Source organism: Felis catus, chromosome D4 (genome assembly GCF_018350175.1).
Source record: "Felis catus isolate Fca126 chromosome D4, F.catus_Fca126_mat1.0, whole genome shotgun sequence".
NCBI classification, from domain to species: domain Eukaryota; kingdom Metazoa; phylum Chordata; class Mammalia; order Carnivora; family Felidae; genus Felis; species Felis catus.
The window spans coordinates 10788866-10803449 of NC_058380.1; the positions used below are offsets into that span (position 1 = coordinate 10788866).

Genomic DNA, 14584 nt, shown 5'->3' on the forward strand with positions numbered 1-14584 from the left:
CCTCAGGAACTATCAAATTGCTAATAAGGAAGATGCTCTCATCTTCTACCAAGGCAGCTCACTTTCACTTTTCTTTTTAAACTACAAGTTCCGTACAATATTTTATTTGATAAAGAGGCTCCTCTGTTCAATTATCTGATTATCCGAGACACCAGATCTAGAGCATGATGTTCCGGAAATAGAAGTAAAAATAGAAATAGAAAGAGAAGTAGAAACAGAAATAGAAATAGAAACAGATTTTCAAAAAATGTAGACCAAGTCAGACTCTGAACTCCTATGGCAAAATCCCACATCTCATTTAGCAAACATTATTTTATAAACTGTAGCATCAGACAAGTAATGTGTCTACTCATAAGTGGCTTTGGCAAAGCTGGAGAAGAAAAGACAAGCCATCCATACCTGGAATTGACTTGACTCTTCTCTGTAAGGAGGAAGATCTTTTGTAGTCAGCCAAAAACTTGAATAAGTCTTCATCACTAAGGCGATCCCCCTCCTGCAAAAAGAGAAGTTAGGGTTAGCAAGAATGCACCATGGGCTCCCGGGTAGGGGCCAACGATTTCCAGGAAGATTTTGATCTTTAAGTTTTATTCTAACACACTTTCATAGAAATTAGGGTTGCAGCCAATGCTGAAATAATTTAGTTCAACCTCTTGTGAAATATTCCTTCTCAGACCCATATAGCAATGGAATAGAATAGAAACCCAGAAAACCCAGAAATAAACCCACAATTCTATGGTCAGTACATCTTCAACAAAGGAGGAATGAATATACAATGGGAAAGAGACAGTCCCTTCAACAAATGGTGTTGGGAAAACTGGACAGCTAAGTGCAAAAGAATGAAACTGGGCCACTTTCTTACACCATACACAAAAGCAAACTAAAGTTAAAGACCTAAATGTGAGACTTGAAACCATAAAAATCCCCGAAGAAAGCACAGGTAGTAATTTCACTGACACTGGCCATAGCAACATTTTTCTAGGTAATGCTTCCTGAGGCTATGGAAATAAAAGCAAATTCTTAGGACTATATTAAAATAAAAAGCTTCTGCACAATGAAAGAAACAATCAACAAAACTATAAGGCAAGCTATACTGAATGGGAGAAGATCTTTCCAAATGACATATCTGAGAAAGGGTTAGTATCCAAAATATATAAAGAACTGACACAACTCAATACCCAAGAAACAACTAACCCAATTTAAAAATGGGCAGAAGACATGAACAGGCATTTCTCTGAAGAAGACATCCAGATGGCCAACAGACACATGAAAAGATGCTCAACATCACTCATCATCAGGGAAATGCACATCAAAAGACGTGGATCAAAAGATGAATGGATAAAGAAGATGTGGTATATATATACAATGGAATATTACGCAGCCATGAAACAGAATGAAATCTTGCCATTTGCAACAACATGGATGGAGTCAGAGAGAACAATGCTAAGCAAAGTCAGTCAGAGAAAGAGAAATATCACACAATTTCGTTCACATGGAATTTAAGAAATGAAACAAATGAAAACAGGGGGGAAAATAGAGAGAGGAAAACTAAGACATAAACTCTTAACTCTAGAGAACAAACTGATGGTTACCAGAGGGGAGAGGGGTGGGAGGAGGGGTGAAGTAGGTGATGGGGATTAAGGAGTGCACTTACCATGAAAAAAATAAACAAATAATAAAATAAAATAAAATAAAGCTCTGTGCAAAGTTTAAAAGAAGGTGCATTCGTTGTTATCAGGGTAGAGATTTAAGCACTTCAATTTGATATGCCTTATCAATTACCTTATTTGGTTCTTTTATACCCTGACTTTGCATTCTCTGGGCTTGTTTCTTTGTTGGTAAAATGGAATAATAATAGATCCTACCTCAAAGGATTACTTGGGAGGAATACAGGAGTGTACTTAATATTAACAGGGCTCAGAAGAGTGCTTCTGGGTGTAGTGTTGGATAAATGATGCCATTCTGCAGACTGATTTGTCCATTTGGTCTGTCACAGGCTAAGACAGCCAATTAAAAATTTGCTTCTGGGGCGCCTGGATGGCTTAGTTTGTTAAGCGTCTGACTTTAGCTCAGGTCATGATCTCGTGGTTCCTGAGTTCGAACTCTGCATCGGGCTCTGTGCTGCCAGCTCAGAGCATGGAGCCTGCTTCCGATTCTGTGTCTCCCTCTCTCTCTCTGCTCCTCCCCGCCCCCTCATCCTCTCTCTCTCTTTCTCTCTCTCTCTCTCTCTCAAAAATAAACATTAAAAAAATTCCTTCTAGGGACATTTCACGGACAAGAAACAAAAGACTGATCATAAATCTGCAATTAGATCAGATGACTGAATGAAAGAGGAGTGTAATAAAATAAAGACACCTTTTACAAGGGGGAAAAAAAAATTCCTTCTCTACTACTCCCGACCTATTGTTCCCAGCCTCTCAACAATCCTTCTACTACCTTCTTAGGAAGTCTGTGTGACCATTGGAAATCCAGGCCAAAGGTTTCTCTCCCAGTAACTTAAATCCACTCCTGCGTGCCTTATTCTCTGGAACAATACAGAGTAAGGTTCCTTCCTTCTCCGAAGATTTGAAGATAGAGAAAGCATCTTTCCATCTTCTTCCTATCCTCATTTTCTTCACATGTGTCTTGATTAAGAAGACTAAGTGTCGATACTACTCTCCAGGTGCCTACATGGGACAGGTATTCTGCTAAGGGTTCAAGGATTCAAGGGCAAGAGCTCTAATCCAAAGGCTCGGGGAAAGTAGGCAGGTGGGTCTTATTCCCAGGTACAGATGAGAAATGTCAGTTAGATACTCTGGCCCCCACCCCAACCAAAGCAATACAATGGGAAGGGGGATATCCCAAACAGAAACAAATGCACATAATATGAACCTTACCATCTTGACCATTTTTTAGTGGACAGTTATTAGCGTTAGTACATTTACGGTGTCGGGCAACCAATCTCCAGAATTCCTTCATCTTCCAAAACCGAAGGTTTCTGTGTCTATTAAACAACAACTCTCCATTCCTCTCCTCCTCCAGCTTCTGGCAGCCGTCGTTCTACTTTCTGTCTCTATGAAGTTGATTACTCTAAGAGATCCTGTGGTTTTTACATGACCTCAAAGTCTATTGAGCTAATAAAAAGCACTATCTGCAATGGTCACCCCTCTACGAGCAAACAAATATGGCAGAAACGTGGAAAGCCTGAGCATGGAACCGGAGCGAGAGGGACAACAGCTGGGCCAGGAAACCCCAAGACCAAGGGGGAAAGGGATGTTTCCGCCAGAGAGTTTTCATAGCCTCATAGATGAAATGACCGTGAGAATTCAAATAGGAGAGTTTGCATTAGTGGGAATGAATCCTTCCGTCAATCAAATGAGCCAACACTTGCTGTGTCCCGGTCACCGTGTGAAGAACACTCGTGTCATCGAACACTCCCAACTGCCCCAAGAAACAAGTCACCTCGTGTCATCGAACACTCCCAACTGCCCCAAGAAACAAACACCGCCCTTCCTGTTCCGCAGGTAACGAAACTGAGGTTTGACGAGGTTAACTAACATTCTCCCCTAATCATTATGTATACCTCCCCCTTTGGGCTCCAACACCCAGGCCGTCGTGGGGAGAAATCCAGACACACTGTCACGTGAAGAGATACCTGCTTGAAAAAGCTGTTAATGGTCATGGGGGTGGCCTTGAAGTTGGATCCGACCCCATTTTCCTCCAAGGAGAGGGCTCTTTCAGAAAGCCTTCTAGATTGGGACAAAGTTCTCCGCTCCCCCACGGAACTTCTCCCTGTAAGGAAAACAACCATCATTCGAAAGCATATGCCTTTCTGTTTGAATACACAGAAGTCATTAACTTTATCATGTAAAAGATAGGTTTTTACGAATGTATTTAAAAAAATTTTTTTTAATGTTTATTTATTCTTGAGAGAGAGAGAGACAGAATGCGGGGGAGGGGGAGGGGAGGGGCAGCGAGAGAGGGAGACACAGAAGCAGAAGCAGGCTCCAGGCTCTGAGCTGTCAGCATAGAGCCTGACACGGGGCTTGAACTCATGAACCATGAGATCATGACCTGAGCCAGAGTTGGACGCTTAACCGACTGAGTCACTCAGGCACCCCAAGAAGGTATTATTGAAGTGTAGTTGACGTACAATGTTACCTTAGTCTCAATGTACATAAAAGAGATGTTCAAAGTCACTATGCCAGAACACCGAACGTGACCATAGTTGTTTTGAATGAAAATTGCCCTCCACTGGCCTTACTTTTCTCAGTCCCCTGGTTGGGGTCCCTAGTCCTCCTGGGACCTGAGTGGAGAAGCCACGAGCAGCCACGGTCCCCTCCCACGTGGAGCTCAGGGTCGGCCTCCCTGCAAGGGCCAAACTGCGGCCAGGGCTGGGTCTGCAGATGAGCGTTATTGAGCCAACAGTATTTGATTTTGTTTTATTTTTGCACCCGCCCTCCGTTGGGAGAGCCATGTACACGAATGCCCCTGAATGCATTTGGGACTGTGACCCAAACATGCTAGGGTTGGCCTGTGTACGTTCTGAATCTGGGCTTTCTTCTGCACTCCCTGTGAGCCCCGGGCAGTGGAGCCGGGCTCCCTGGCTGACCCGTCTAACAGGGAGTAGAACCCTGAGTCACGCCCACACCTCGGCTTGGACCCTGGTACTCTGCCTAGTTATGTCTTACCCCTGTTTGTAATTTAGGGGGATCTTGTTGCTTCTGTACTGCAAAATTAAGGGGTTCTGTTGTGAATGGTCAAATTGTTGGCAACGCTAATGTTGCCACACCCCCTCTTCGAATATTCTCGTACCCTTAATTCTTGCTGTGATGCTGTGAGGCGCTTCGTGCCTCCACTGCCCGCCTGCATTTGCCACACTGCCCCGGTATAATACACCGCACCTCCCAATTACTTCTTAGGAAGCAGCCTCTGACGTTAGGTTAATTTATCCTTGACCTGGAGATTACTGAGGACTCAGCAAACCCTATGACTGAATCACCTACTTCACGGTGTCCTCTAAAGTCTATGCATAACTCTTTCAGGTAAGGCTACCTGGATCTACATAGAAGTTGGCATTAAACACACACACACACACACACCCCGTGGTGTGAAGGTCAGGATTCACTAAAGTGAGGTTTGCTATTGGTAAACCAGAAATAACCCAGCAGTTCTGACTGGCAGTTAGGCGACAATAATCCAGAACAGCGGCAGCAATGACAAAGTGCCTTTTCCTCCAGTCCCCCGTTACAGGCAGCATTTCAGAAACGTCAGGGCTTAGGAATGCAGGAGAAAAGTGCACAGCCTTAAATACTTGCTGGACACACAGACACTGAGGACAACAGACGCTCCCCCACAGGAGGGGTGGGTTGACCTGAAAACTCTGAACCCTCTTGAACATTTCCATACCCAGCCCGTTCCGGAAATTAATGACTCAGACCAAGGGTGAGGTGATGAAAAGGAGAAGTAGGGTAAAAAAAATTGGAACAGTCACTAAATATTCTCTTGGCATCTTTTTTACTGCAAGTGGCAAAACCAACCCAAAACAAAAAAAGACACCACCACCAAACTTGAAGGGACTGGAAATTTTACTGAGAAACCTGAGTTTTGGTTTCAGAAGCCCTACCTGAGTGTGGCTTTTCTTACGCTGACGAGCCAACCACGGTGGCATTGTTGAACCCACTGTAGACAGTTACTACACTTTGTTAATTCAAAAATTTTACTTTGAAATGGAGGTGGCTACGGAAAATTAACTTTTTAAAGTGCCAGAGCGTCCAGAAAATTCCAACCAAACATCTTACTGTAAGAGTGTATTTCAGCTCCACAAATGTCCATGATAATTGCTTTGGGGACCACTGGCCGCTCAAGCATTTGTAAGTCAGTCACAACAGTGTTTCATTCTATTTATCTTCCTCTTCCTTCCCATTCTTCACACCTTACTGCACCCCAAGCCCCCACTAATAAGCAGCTGACCTCAGAGTGAGTACCCTGGGACACCCCCCCTTTCCCACTGCAGTTGAAAATCTTACCAACCATGGACTCCACATCGGTTACCTCCCTGTCCAGGGTGGAGACATTGAAGAAACTTGTTAAGCTTATGGGAGCCCAGGCAAAAGGCATCCGGTATTTCCCCAAACGCTGGCAGAAGGATTCAGCCTGAAGTTTCAGTTTTTCAATCTTTTCTTTACTCTAGAAGAAAGTAGAAAGGGACAAGCAGAGACGAACTATATGGTGCCAGCAAGAAATCAATGGTCTTTGCTATGAATAGGACAGCCATCTCCAAAATCTCTACCCAACTGATTAAAAAGAGTGAATAGGCAGGAAAAAGATACAACTCATCCTAGAAGTCTAGCTGATAGGAAAATGCAGATTTGAAACGGAAGAGTTTAAAGAAAATCAATATTTAATTATAAATATACCTTCAAGTAAAAAAGAAGAAGAAGAAGAAAAAGAAGAAGTCATTGTCGTCCAAGGCTTGTTATACAAGCTAAGCAACAAGTGACTCTTTTAGGGGCTAGCCACAGGACTTGGATTTGCACGACGAAATTTTGGAATGAAAAATTTTACATATTATCTACCAAGCTTTCAAGAGAGCCTGTTTTTCAAAAGTTGCCTTGGGAAACTCCAGAAAAATGTATAAAGGTTGCTAACGACTTCCTTATTAGGTTGACCACACTTCCAAGCTGTTCTTTCTAAGTTCAGAATAGAAGGTAAGTTTCAAAAAAAATAAATGTCTTGAGTTCAATAAATCTTATTTGAGATTTCTAAGTCCATAGCAGGACACTGATTAAGCCAAGTAGTATTCCAGAAAGGCCATGTTTTAAAAGTCACATTGGAAACTTTTGCAAATGGTTGCTGAGAAAGGGCGTCCTTTTCACAAGCTCAGTACCTATGTTTTCTATGTGATTTTATGATGTACAGAAGTCTCAGCCTATTTCTAAATATCCACACCAGAAAGGATATTTGGAAACTGGCTGCTACCATTGAGAAAGTCCAGTAGAGCTCAGGCATGGTTCAGTTTCGTGAGGTCTCTGTGGCCTTCGCAACCTGGGTCAGAGCCTTGGAGCCAACACAACAGGATGTGGCTTTGTCCTAGCCAACTTTTTTTAGATGCTGGTGGATATGTCATCATTTGTTGAATTCAAGAATTTATTTCTTTAAAAAGTTATCATCAATGACCAGTTTCTCTTCGTTCTTTTTTTTTTTAATTTTTTTTTTAACGTTTATTTATTTTTGAGACAGAGAGAGACAGAGCATGAACAGGGGTGGGTCAGAGAGGGAGACACAGAATCCGAAACAGGCTCCAGGCTCTGAGCGGTCAGCACAGAGCCCAACGCGGGGCTCGAACTCACAGACTGTGAGATCATGACCTGAGCCGAAGTCGGACGCTTAACAGACCAAGCCACCCAGGCGCCCCTCTTCGTTCTTTTTTTTTTTTTTAAATTTTTTTTTTTTCAACGTTTATTTATTTTTGGGACAGAGAGAGACAGAGCATGAACGGGGGAGGGGCAGAGAGAGAGGGAGACACAGAATCCGAAACAGGCTCCAGGCTCTGAGCCATCAGCCCAGAGCCTGACGCGGGGCTCGAACTCACGGACCGTGAGATCGTGACCTGGCTGAAGTCGGACACTTAACCGACTGCGCCACCCAGGCGCCCCTCTTCGTTCTTTTTAAAGACACGATTTAGTAATGTTTCTTATGGGGACATATGATAGACTTAACTATTTTGTGGAACTTGGGGAAAATGTCTGCTTATTCTAAAATGTCACCATTTAGTAATACCCCAACGTCATACCTTTCCGCCATCGCTCTCTTTGATAACCATGTAGGGTTCTGCACAGTCTCCAATCTCTCCCTGCTGAAGGACTTTTTCAATCTACCAACAAAAATATTAAAACAAAACTCATGAATTAATCCATACATTGGCATCGGGGCAACCATCAAAACGATATTTTGTGACAATATGTGATGACAGGGAAGATGTTCGTATTACATGTTTTTTGATCTAAAAAAATTAGTGTGAAAAAAATTGGCATGAAGAGTACCCCATAGTTGTGTAAAAAAAAAAATCATAAAGGTATATTAAAAGGATGATTGTAGATACACAGCAAATGTTAACAGTAGTTATCTTTGTATGCTGAGATTATGTGCTATTTTTATTTTCTTCCTATTGCTTATGTGTATTTTCTATTTTTAAACCATAAACGTGTATTATGCCTACAATAAAAAACGCAATAAAAGTTATTTTATAAAACAGAACCCATGAGACATATGTAAGAAGGGAAAAACTCATTTTCTTTATTATTGCTTACAATGTAAAAAAGAGATATGGCCTCTGTAAAAGTCAGGTTGGGGACTAAAACCTTCCACAAAATGAATAAATGAAGAGAATAAATTATCTGTAATTGTCTCCCTTGTATTTCCTATTAGGGCCGCTTCTCTGGATTTAACAGACATGGGGAAAAAAACAAACAAACAGCGGACGGTACAGCTTTACACTTTGCTAACTGGCTGGGAATATGAATTAATGTCACCACTGTCGAATATCTTCTTCCATTTTGCTTCAGGTAAACGATCTGACTGGCCATAAATGTGGCCATCCTCTTTAGGAGAAAGGAAAGGGGCAATCTGAAATTTCCCAACCCTCTGCTCCAAGAAAATGCAGTTAAACCTGAAGCCTGAGGAGAAAAACGAGTTGATCCCATTAGCCTGTGTTGAGATTAGACATCAGTTGAGATGCTGCTTCAAAAAAAATTTGGGAGTCTTAATGACAGGGAAGAAACAGAGCTGCTGGAGGGAAGGTGGGTGGGGCGCTGGGCTAGATGGGGGATGGGGATTAAGGCGAGCACTTGCTGGGTTGAGCACTGGGTATTGTAAGCAGGTGATTGAGGAATCACAGAGTTCTACTCCTGAAACCAATATTGCGCTATACGTTAACTAGCTTAAGTTTAAATTAAAAAAAAAAAAAAAAAAAAAAAGAAGAAATCTGGGTTAACGTATTCCATCGGGCACAGATTCTTTTTTGTTGGTTTAACAATTTATTGTCACATTAGCTAACATTCGGCATATACAGTGGAGTCTTGGCTTCAGGAGTCGATTCCCGCGATTCATCACTTACAGGCACACATTCTTGACAGGCACTGCCAGATAGTATTTAAACCAGGAATACCCTAGCGATGGAGGGTGTTTCATGGAGTTCAGAGAAAGTGGTGTGGAACTGTTCATTGGACATCTCTCCGTCTCAGGGAAACCACAGACCGGAAGTCTCTCCCTTCTCACAAAGGCTGATTCCCCCCAGCTGCCCCAGGCTGAGCACACACACCACAACTCTTGAGCTAGAGTCTGACCAGTATCACTGCTAGTCAGCAATCAGTCACTCATTCGTTCATTCATTCAAAAACCACTGGCTGAGCACCTTTCGGGGCGGTAGCTGCTGGGGAGATAGGTGGTGAACAAGATACGCTTGGCCCCTAGTCTACTGAAGCTCACAGCGGGGAGCTTATGGAAAAAACTGGAAGAAGTTGGTCTTCCCATGCAGTCAGTGGCTAAAAATGTGGTCTTTGACATGAAATCTGAACACAGATGGAGAACCTTTTTATTAGGACCCTGCAGCAACAATGGGAATGCTTCAAGCATTAGTCGTGTATAGTGTATTAGTCGCGTATAGACCACAGGAGAGGGGTCTCCATAATCTGAAAGTGGGAGACTCCAGATCTGACCAGACCAGCAGGTACTGTTCCCTTCCCTGGGGTGGACAAGGTAACGCCAGGTACTTTGTGACAAGTGCTGCAGCTGCTGTGAGGGTCCACGGTATGGCCCGTCACGTTTATGTGTAAAACAAACACATGTGTCCTTACAACCGAGGCAGGCAGGGGAAAGGCGTGCGTTGGAATTACCAGGGAATTTTTGTCAGATCAAGAGGGGCTGGTACCATGCCTTCCATGTTTATATTGAAAGTTTTAAGTCTTATCCTTATTCTCCATCCCTCAACTGAGAAACACAACCTTTAAGCCTGGATAATCCTTCAAAGCAATGGTATATGCAATACTAAACCAGGAAACGCTACCTAAAATACAGTTACGAATTGGACGTTCAGGGCACCTGGGGGGCTCAGTTGGTTGAGCTTCTGACTTCGGCTCAGTTCTCACAGTTCGTGGGTTCGACACCTGCATCGGGCTCTGTGCTGACAGCTCAGAGCCTGGAGCCTGCTTCCGATTCTGTGTCTCCCTCTCCCTCTGCCCCTCCCCCCACCTCAAAAATAAACATTAAAAAAATTCAAAAAATAAAATGAAATGAAAAGAACCTGGTGTTCGGCCTGGGAATAAAAATAAGAAAGAGCTCCTCTTTATTGCATGGCATCTGCCTGCTAAATATTACACACCATTTGCTCTGTATTTAGACAGAAAGAAATAGCAATGATGCCATTACAGTAAAGGAAAAGAAGACAGAGGCAAACCAGGGCCTGTTTTACTGAGCTTTAAACGTCTTCCCTGTATCCAGACAATTGACAGACTGTTCATTATGGCCAAATGAATGCATCTGTATATTTGAAAATTTTGGAATCTATTAAGCAAGTTAATAGTAACCTATAGGTAGCTGCTGATACTTAGCAGGCTATGACGGATTTACCAAAATAAAGTCATCCACTAAGAAATAGAGCCTGAAGCAAAATCCGGCTCTATGGGACTAGTGTCTTTGGTTTCCCGGGCTGAGAAAACTTTAATACAGGGGTGCCAGGGTGGGTTCGAAGCTAATCTTCCAAGGTGTCTAAGTAATAATATTGCAGGAAAATGGATACATGTGAAGTCTGACAACAACAGATGTGTCTTCTTAGCAATAGGATTTTAACTTTAATGCTTCCTAAAAGCTCAAACAGATCCTCTTCAAGCAATAGTAACGTTTCAGAGTCTTTGTAGAATGGTGAAAAGGCAGCTCACACACCGAGACATCTGCCACTTGTTAGCTGACCTCCATGTCACTTAAATTCTTTGGAATTGATATGCTACTCTCATGGGGTCATGGGAGGAATCAATGCGATTATGGAGGTAAGACACTGTGTTAACTAGAAAAGGTTGCAAACCTAGAACTCTGGGTGTACATGAAATCAAAACACCTGAATCTTGGGTTTTTGGGTTTTTTTTTTTTTTTTTTGCAGTTTTGGGGTAAACAGTCAGTAAGACTAAACATTTGGCTTAAGGTAAGTGAAATATCCAATGTTTGTTGTTAACCTCTAACCAGGCACTTGGGTGTGTAGACAAAGTCTCCGTTTTTCTCACATCAGAAAAAAAAGTACCGCTGAGAACCAAAGGTCCTTGTACTTGGAACTGTCCCGCAGATTTCGAGTCCCACTGCACATACGCAGTCTGTCACATGGTGCTCAAAAGGGAGGGTGAAATATAGAAAGTATAGCTCACATCTTAAATTGTCAGAGCCTGGACTTGGGAACATTTAACTACAGGTGTCTAGAAGGACATGAACGGAGTCGGGAAAGTCTATGTGGATTTCCTCCACACCAGCCTCCCAGAGCTGAACAGCCAAGCATAGGAGGAAGAGCTGGGCCAGGAGGAAGGGGGCCTGTAATGTTCCAGGCTTTGTTCCACAATCACAACGGCTCACAGAGGGCAGGATTATCATCCCCACTTTACACATAAGGAAACCAAGTCTCAGCAAGGTTTGGGTAATTACCCCAAGTCCTATAGCGATAAGGCTTCAAAGCCAGGATTCAAAATCAAGACTGTAGGCCTTCAAAACCCACAGTTGCTCTAGTATCCCACACAGAATGTGCTTGGAAAGGAAAAAGGGGCAAGTTGAAAAGCGGACAGTGAATCGCACAGAGAACAAGTGGATACGTTCTGACATCTCCAGCGTGCTCTGGGAATAACACAACAATGAAGCATCCGAATGCCCGACGTACAAACGAGATTGTGTTTAACTACCTTGACGACTAGGTAGATGTCGGAGGACGGATAGGTGACGGAAAACACGGCAGATCTCGCCTGACTCGACGGGGCAACAGAGGGCGTGTGAGCACGCAGAAATCCTTTGAACTGGTCAGAGTTCAGGTCACAGTGAAAATTTTCCGAGATCTGTCAACAAGGAACAAGGCAAAAAATGAGTCCCACCTGTTGTTCTCATGGTCTAAGTAGGTTCGAAGAGTAAAACCCCACAAAGAAATGTCGCAAAACGAGGGTCATCACAGACGTCTCTAGGGGTTGGTGGAAAATCTGATTCACATTTCGTCACAATTTCTAGATATTCTGGAGCTGTTTGAGAGGTGTTCCTTGAAACACTTACATTTTTATCAACCCGTCCGTATCTTCTGAATACCAGTGATGTGCTAGGCACTGCAGTCAAGAAGGGAAAGACGCCGTCTCTGCCCTCGGTTACTTTACAGTCAAGAAGGAGGAGAAAAGGGGCACCTGGGTGGCTCGATCAGTTAAGCGTCCGACTTCGGCTCGGATCACGATCTCACAGTTTGTGAGTTCGAGCCGCACGTCGGGCTCTGTGCTGACAGCTCAGAGCCTGGAGCCCGCTTCCGATTCTGTGTCTCCCTCTCTCTCTGCCCCTCCCCCGTTCACACTCTGTCTGTCTCTCTCTCAAAAATAAATAAACATTAAAAAAAAAAAAAAAGCACATCACAGTCGGTGAGGTCTTTCTCCAATGGCAAATTAATACATTTACTGCACAGGATGGCGCCCTCCATCCGTGATGAGGGTACTTCACAACGCAAAAGCTCCCAAACCGACGTAACATTACACATATGCCCTGTTAAAAATGAATTTAAATTGCCTTGTTTCACTGGTCATCCCATATGCTGCTATTTCTTTTCTCTCTCGATCTCAAACAGGCCACCACTTCCAACAGGCTCTCCCTTTAAGATTCTTCAAAGAACGTAAACGACCAGCATTCCCAGTACAACTGGACGTACCAAAGGTCATCTGCTTTCAGATCTGATATGTTTTTGTTGCATAGAAGTGACATCTGAAAACATGAACCCGAAAGATCACGAGCAGTGAAGTGTGCCCTCAGGGATGGGTTGTTCCTTCCTTACCTTTTTCCTTTCTTTAACATCGTAGAGGGCGATGCTGGCAAACAGAGGTTCAACTTCAATCTCGAACCTGTCAGAGAGAGGAAGAGAGAGGGTTTTAACTTAGATGATCTTGAATTTGCTGACTGTGACTCGTTACATAAACCGGCTAAAAATGTCAATCGTTCCCCCAAATATTTGGATCACTCCGCGCAGATGAGAATCTGCACTGGGAGATTCATGGGAGGTTCGTGGAAGATTCCTACTTACTGGAGATCGTGGTGGAGGCTACATTCTCCTAAAAAGCACTTGTTTGTGGCACCACAGGGGAGACAGGGAAGAATGGTCCCACGGTGTGATCCAGAATGGCCCTTCTTATCATGGTAGTTGCTGTGCTTTCTGATGGTGAAGCCTCTGTCTCAGGTAAAGGCTTTGTTCACAGTGTACCTTTTATCGCTCGGGTAGGAATCCCTATGAATTCAACTCTAAGGGACAAGGCTTTTCAGAGAGTGAAGAAAGGAAACTTCTGTTGTTTTTCCTTGGACTGATAGGGACCATCTGTATGGGTGAATGTCTGCCCTTTCCTAATTCCACTGCAAGGGGAGATTCTGAGTTAGTAGTTGGTGGGGGCAGGGAACCGAGCACGGCCCATAAACACTGAGCTGAGTGGGTCCAGCGAGAGCTAGAAAATTCTTGGCCCTAATTGCCCATTGCCCTTGAAAGGGTGGGTTTGAAGAGACCGCATACCCGAGGCATAATCCCTCCCCACATGTTATAGCATACACATGGAGCACAGATGTGCAGATTCCAAGTGTCAGGCTCACAACCCACGACCTTGGATACGGCCATCTGAGAGCACCAGTAACCAGGCCCTGGACCACCATTGCCTCAGAAGTCATGTAAATTAGGCCAAGTTTTGTTTCAAGGCATGTGTGAGAGGAGGGCTTTATCACTGGGTAACTCTGTCTATCAAAACACAGGTTTCTTTGTCCCCCCTGAGATCTCCTGAACCAGAATTTCTCTCTTGGGGGAAACAGTGGTGGAAGGTGTGTCCCAAAGTCTGCATTGAAAACAAGTTCCCTGAGTAAATCTGACACACACTGGTTTCACCACCAAGACAACTCGTCTGAGCTGAGGTTATTTCGCATAAGGGGATAATAAATTTTCCACTAAAAGATTTCCCCCCAGGGGTGCCTGCATGGCTCAGTCGGTTAAGCGGCCGACTTCGGCTCAGGTCATGATCTCGCGGTTCATGAGTTCAAGCCCCGCTCTGGAATCTGTGCTAACAGCTCAGAGCCTGGAGCCTGCTTTGGATTCTGTGTCTCTCTCTCTCTCTCTCCTTCTCCCCTGCTTGTGCTCTTTCTCTCTCTCTCTCTCTCTCAAAAATAAATAAATGTTAAAAAAAAAAAAGATTTCTCCACATAAAATGCAAATGAGACAAATACTTCTTTGTCATCCTCTTTTTTTTTTTTTTCCCATGTACTACAGACATCTGCACATATGGCATCAGCTTGATTCTTTCTTTTTGCTTGAGGCTTTACATGTTTCTCAAGAGCAAAGCAGCGACAGTGCTAGATCTCA

General features: G+C 43.6%; 1 protein-coding gene across 5 annotated transcripts in view; it reads right to left on the reverse strand.

The window, feature by feature from the left end:
• Nucleotides 1–14584, reverse strand: part of DOCK8 (dedicator of cytokinesis 8) — a 231730-nt gene that overhangs the window by 121387 nt on the left and 95759 nt on the right. For all 5 annotated transcript variants that reach the window (XM_045043274.1, XM_045043273.1, XM_045043275.1 and 2 more), the window contains 6 exons: nt 13028–13094; nt 11913–12062; nt 7772–7852; nt 6006–6165; nt 3632–3768; nt 400–493 (listed from right to left, as the gene is read on the reverse strand). In XM_045043274.1, coding sequence (XP_044899209.1) covers nt 400–493; nt 3632–3768; nt 6006–6165; nt 7772–7852; nt 11913–12062; nt 13028–13094 — 689 coding nt within the window. The remainder of the gene's footprint in view (nt 1–399; nt 494–3631; nt 3769–6005; nt 6166–7771; nt 7853–11912; nt 12063–13027; nt 13095–14584) is intronic.